This window comes from Zingiber officinale, chromosome 3A, assembly GCF_018446385.1.
Source record: "Zingiber officinale cultivar Zhangliang chromosome 3A, Zo_v1.1, whole genome shotgun sequence".
In the NCBI taxonomy this organism is placed as follows: Eukaryota; Viridiplantae; Streptophyta; class Magnoliopsida; order Zingiberales; family Zingiberaceae; genus Zingiber; species Zingiber officinale.
In genome coordinates this window covers 61,018,323-61,024,538 of record NC_055990.1, presented here as the reverse complement: position 1 = coordinate 61,024,538, position 6,216 = coordinate 61,018,323, and the positions used below count along the sequence as shown (strand labels likewise).

Below are 6,216 nucleotides of genomic sequence, written 5' to 3'. Positions count from 1 at the left end.
TAAAGTACCCATGGAATAGGATACATCGATCCTCTATACCTGGTCGAGCCGACAACGATATACTATTATTTCAGTCCTTTCCACGTCAGTACAAGTCATGTACTTAAATGTGCTATAGATACATAACTAAGCACAAGTAACCCACAAATGATCCTCCACAATCATAAAGGTATATCGATCCATGACAACTCAAATCGACAAACGTAAATCAGTCTTCTACTGACCGATCTAACATGAGTAAATAAATATTTACTGATGAAATTTACTAAAATAAAATGGTACACCACTGGCTAGGTCAACATAAAGATATAGATACTATCCATTACCCAACTAATAATAGCAGAGACTGGTATGTACCTCAATCCGTTATCCAACTAATAATAACAGAAACTAAAACTACTGGTGTATGATATGGAAAATCGCCAGAAACTGTAATCCCTCAATCTCTATTAAGGTCGATCATCGTCAGTGGCTAACCCCTCATATGTAATATGGCTACAACATCAGACAGATACCAGATACAAAGTGTCATAACTATCACAGTCAACAATACATACTCTAACTAAATAGTAGGATAACAGTATACCAACATACCTCCTATAGCTTGGAGATGTCCTGCTGCTGCCAGGTCCCAAAATCCGAAAAGTCACATCGAGAAGACCAAAACACAAAATCCGAAACACCGGAAAAATAAGACACGTAAGTCGATCCCTGATACCAAATAAATTGATATCAGATAAATCTCGAAAATCCAGAACACATAGCAAGTATCGTAACCTCGCTCTGATACCACTAAATTGTCATGCCCCGGAGGAGTCTCTGTCCGAAGAAATTTCGGCAGCACCTCCCCTGTACGGCGGACAATCTGAAACTTTCTATATACACAATATACATCAGCCACAGGCGGCTGGAATATATACACACAACCACGCAGTTATATATATATCATCAGCCCACTCGGCTGGAACAAAACCAAAACACAAAGACTGCTAGCCGGCTAGGCTTACACAACCAATAACAAATACAAAATACCACATATCAACATCAACACTCCAAAAATAAAACCGGAGTATAGAGCTAAACAAACTGATACATAAACAAACAAAACATACGTGAAACCGATAAGTCTTCTGATGTGACGTGGGGACCAGCAGACAGGATATTCCAAGCGACACCAAAACCAACCTGGTACCTGAAAAAGATAGTATCAACGGGGGTGAGTTCAACAACTCAGCGAATACCAATGGACATGAGTAGTAAGATATATCTAACAGCAACAAACATGGAATACAGCTTCCTAATCATATATAGGGAATACGCAAAACTGAAAGGTAACTGAGGAAGCTGTACTCACCAGGAACTCCTATCCAGACAAAAGGGTCGTCAAACCGAAAGTGTCAATAATCCTGTATGCAGGTCAAAAGTATGTATCCAACCAAAATGCAGCAACCAAATGCAACAAACACAATCGTAAGAATATAAATACATCAATGCATATGATGCTAATGATGCGTACTGGTCACCCCTGACGTCCTCTCACACACAAATGGCGAGATCGAGTGGGTAGGGTGACAACCGTGCACTCTGTCGTCACTGCTCCCGATGAGTGACCGAGTGGACGGATGCTGTCCTATCCTGTGACCCCAAATCATAAATGGGGAGCTCAATGCTCTCATCTCCCGACACGACGAGGAAATCTCTGCCGGCTACCATGCTGAGTCACCTGACCAACGGAGCCAAACAGAGTCCACCATCTGCCGGCTACCACGCTGCTACACTAAATGCCAGCGGAGCCAAACAGAGCGAAACTGTCTACCGGCTACCACGCTGAGTCCTCAGACCAACAGAGCCAAACAGCAGAACCGCCACACACCTGTCTGATATACCACTAACCCATGAGTGGTGGTGTGTGCAGTACATGTAACTGGCGATGTGCTCAACCATAGTGGAGCCGACAATCGCACAGCATGCAATCATGATGCATGACACTAAGCATAGCAAAATTGATCAACATATCCATATCCATATATATATAATGAGTACTATAAAATCGACGGTCACATACCAAGATCTAGAGTACACAGGTCAGATAGAATATCAACAACCTATGTCCTGAACATAATAAGTATGGAATATCCTGATCAGCATAGAAAAATCCATATATACATAATATGGGTACCACAGTATCAGTAGGTCAAATCCACGGATCTAGGGTATACAGGTCCTCTATGATAGAACAACCTAGATCCTAAACATATCCCCCTTCCATAGCATATGTACCATTAATATGCACAGATCAAAGAATCAAAGTCTAGGTACACGAATCATATATGATATACAAATAGAGATATACAAGTCAGGTATGGCATAAAAACCTAGGTATCATAAAATCTAGATACACATGCCAGAAATAAAATCCAGTACCTAGTCCTAACCTCAGTAGAGCATGGTATGTCACTTACTCTAGGAACTAAAGTACTCATGGCAATAATCACGAGGTATAAACATGGATACCTAGCAAGCAACTAAACAGAACATGCTATGGATATCAAACTAACATACCAAAGACAAACATGATTATTGCTTGTAGCTATAAAATACTATGCATATCCAAATGACAATATCATAAAAGATAAGTCAAGAGGTACCCGCCTCCAATCGAAAAGTCCAATCCGGTCCAAATACGACGTCGAGATATTCGTCTCGCGTCAAAGTCCTGTGTCCAATAAATAAATATTTTATTTAACTACACTCAAATGCATAACCAAATAAAAATCCTTGAGGCTCAATTAGGGTAAAACCCTAATAAATCTAACCATCTAGTAATCCAATTTATCCATAATTCGATACATAACCATACCTCAAGCTCAGCCAAAACGTGTACTGCCTGAAGGAGGTCCTGTCGAATCCAAGGTGCTGCTGGATCAAAGAGCAACCCACAACACAAAATCTTGCTGAAATCTTTCCTCACCGATATCAACCGAATCAAGCAAGAAGTCACTAATCAAGCAACCACCTTCTAGTCTCTGCCAAACATCCCAAGCACACCTCACTGATCAAAAAATAAAATCCCTCTGGAACCAGTCGGTGGAAATCATAGATCAAACAACAACCTAACTCACCTTGCTGTCACCTTCACCGTGATCAAACCATCCAAACCTAACCAATATAGGTGTGTCGATCTGCCGTGAAAAGAGACCTTCCTGCCACAGTGTCGGATCAAGGCAGAATCAACAATTCCAGACACCAACAAACCCTATAAAGATCAGCTACCCAATCATAGACAGTGTTAAGGTACAGGCTAGAGAGGATCAAGTGAAAACAACTCAAGAACCTACCCTTGTCATCAACACATGTTTCCGATCCCTGGCGATCTAAAGCATGGTGACTGCGGCTAGGGCACAGAAGGTGGTCGTTGTGCTGCCAAACCATTGCAAAGAGGCTAGGGCATGATCTCCGCGATAGAAGGGCTTCGCAGCTCCGACGATAGCCGACGACGTCGTTGATCAAAGAAGAACCGGATATCAGCAGATGGAAGAGGCGTTCGGCTTTGGGCAGAGAAGGCGTCGGGAAGGAAGAAGTCGGCTAGGTCACTCGAGATGGAGGAAGAGGAGAAGGAAATAATTGTCGATGGTGGCTCAAAAGTCTCGCCGACGGCAAAACTCTAGGGCTCAGCACAAGAAGGGGAAGAGAAGGAAGGGTTGCAAAAACCCTCAGCCACAGCTTTTATACCGCAGGAGGAGAACCGGCGGGGAAAGGCGGCGGCGACGTGTCGGTGGGCAGCGTCGACACCTTAGGGCACGGGTCGGTTGAGGAAAGGGGGTGCGACATGCGGGGGGAAAAGGAAACGGCGATGGGAAGAGAGGAAAAGGAGAAAAAGAAAGAAAATAAAAAAGAAAAATAAAAAACAAAATTTCAACTTTTCCTCGTTAAAATAGGGTAGCCTAAACAGGCTTTCCTGGCCCCATTTTTATCCCCGTAAACTGGTACATATGGTCTCCGAAAAATTTCCATAAAATTTCTAAAAATTCCAGAAAATTCCCTTATTAATATTCGCCATTTTCCCCGTATTTTACAGTTATGTTCACTCCTTTTCTTGTAGCACGTCCTTCATCATTACTGCCATCAAAATTTCTTTTGGGTCGATTAGATTTGGTTTCCACATCATCTAGATACCTTGTGCAAAAATTCATGCACTCTTCCATTAAATAGCCTTTAGCAATAGAAGCTTCGGGATGAGCACGATTTCGCACATATTTTTTCAGAGTACATAGATATCTAGAAACATTAAAGAGATATCAGTTGGTTTCAATTAATAAAAATGTTAAATATTCACACAAATATAATCCATTCATAAAGCAAACAAAAACTAACCTTTCTATGGGGTACATCCATCGAAATTGTACGGCTCCAGCAAGTAATGCTTCTTCAGCCAAGTGTATAGGTAAGTGCTCCATTATATTAAAAAAAGATGGAGGAAATATTCTCTCAAGATGACATAGGATAACAGTAATTCTATCTTGGATGTGTTCCAAATCATTTATGTGATTAAGTTAGTTGCCTAAAAAAATTAGTTAACTCTATAAGAACTTTAACTATATCTTTAGGCAATGCTTTGCGAATAGCTAACGGAAGCAACAGTTGCATAAGAATATGATGATCATGAGACTTCAAACCCCATATATTTCGCTCCTCCAAGTGTACACATTTTGATATATTTGATGCAATGCCGTTTGGAAGTTTGATATTTTTCAAAACTTTACAACAAACCAATTTTTCATCCTTGGACATTGTAAATTTTGTAGGAAGAATATGCTCTTTACCAGAGGCCATTAGAGTAGGATGCAATGCTTTCCTTATTCCCATTTCTTTCAAATCACAACGAACATTCAGATGATCCTTTGATTTTCCTGCTATGCCAAGTATTGTAGAAAGTACATTTTCCATGAAATTTCTCTCTGTATGCATCGCATCAATATTATGTGGTACTAAATTATCCATCCAATAAGGCAACTCAAAAAATATACTTTTTTTCTTCCAATTGGTCTCACTCGGTAAATGAAACTCCCCATTGTGTCTTTTTTTAATGTCATCTTTCTTATAATCCGTTAAAACTTCTCTCACTTCTTCATACATTTCATACCCTGAAAGCCTTCTTGGCTTGTTTCCATATTCTCGTGTTCCATCAAAGGATGCTCTCAGCTTTCGAAATCTATGATTAGGAGGTAAAAAAATTCTATGACCAAAATAGCAAAATTTCTTACTATGTTTCAACCATAGTGATCAAGTTCTGCTACCACAACATGGACAAGCATACCTCCCTTTTGTACTCCACCCAGATAAATTTCCATAAGCCGAAAAATCACTGATTGTCCATAATAAAGTTGCACGAAGATTAAACATTTGCTTACTTGAAGCATCATAAGTACACATCATTCCATAGTTCTACTAATTCTTCAATGAGTGGCTGTAAGTACACATCTATTCTGTTTCCAGGTGCTTTAGGCCCATCAACAAGCACAGATAATATGAGATTTGATTGTTTCATGCATACCCATGGGGGTAAATTGTATGGAATAAGCATAACAGGCACGTACTATGAGATGTGTTCATTGTTCTAAAAGGATTGAATCCATCCGCAGCTAATCCAAGTCTAATATTACGACAATCACTAGCAAAAGATGAATATTTGTTATCAAAAGACTTCCAAGCTTGAGAATCAGCAGGGTGTCTCAGGACACCATCATCAGTTCTTTCTTTTTCAAGCCATTTCATTAATGAAGCAATCTCAGATGACAGGAAAAGTTTTTGCAATCTTGGCTTTAATGGAAAATACCGTATTTGCTTTGCAGCAATTTGCTTACCCCCAGACTTGTATCGAGGTGATTCACATACTTCACATTCTTTAAGTTTACTATCTTCACCATGAAATATCATACAGTCCTTTGGGCAAACATCCGAAGTGTGGTATGTGAAGCCAAGATCTTCAGTTATTTTTTTGGCTTCATAAAAGGATGAAGGTAACTTTGCATGAGGAAAGGCTTTTACCAACAATTGAAGTAAAAGAGTGAAGGAATTATCAGGCCAACTACCTAGAACTTTTAGTTGTAGGAGATGAACAATGAATGCCAGTTTTGTGAAATTTTTACAACCTTCATACAATTCACACTCAGCTTCTTGCAATAATTTCATATATCGCTTGGTTTTTTCATCCAT

General features: G+C 39.9%; 1 protein-coding gene and 1 long non-coding RNA gene across 3 annotated transcripts; both read right to left on the bottom strand.

The window, feature by feature from the left end:
- Positions 1 to 2,657: 2,657 nt before the first annotated feature.
- Positions 2,658 to 3,848, bottom strand: LOC122053780. 2 transcript variants are annotated; one of them, XR_006132355.1, is made up of 4 exons: positions 3,339 to 3,848; positions 3,123 to 3,269; positions 2,861 to 3,026; positions 2,658 to 2,716 (listed from the first exon to the last, which is right to left on the bottom strand). It is a non-coding gene; the product is annotated as an uncharacterized LOC122053780 (long non-coding RNA). The 2 variants fall into 2 exon arrangements; XR_006132354.1 differs by having other exon boundaries at positions 3,123 to 3,256.
- Positions 3,849 to 4,548: 700 nt separating this feature from the next.
- On the bottom strand, positions 4,549 to 6,216 carry LOC122050439. The gene is made up of 2 exons (XM_042611340.1): positions 5,555 to 6,216; positions 4,549 to 5,212 (listed from the first exon to the last, which is right to left on the bottom strand). The coding sequence occupies exons 1-2, from the start codon at positions 6,214 to 6,216 to the stop codon at positions 4,549 to 4,551; spliced, it is 1,326 nt and encodes a 441-aa protein (XP_042467274.1).

Coding starts and splice junctions, on each gene's coding strand:
- LOC122050439 (XM_042611340.1), bottom strand. CDS start 6,216: ATGGATGAAAAAACCAAGCGATATATGAAATTATTGCAAGAAGCTGAG. Junction 5,213..5,554: donor CATACAATTTACCCCCATGG/GTATGCATGAAA, acceptor TCCTAATCATAG/ATTTCGAAAGCTGAGAGCAT.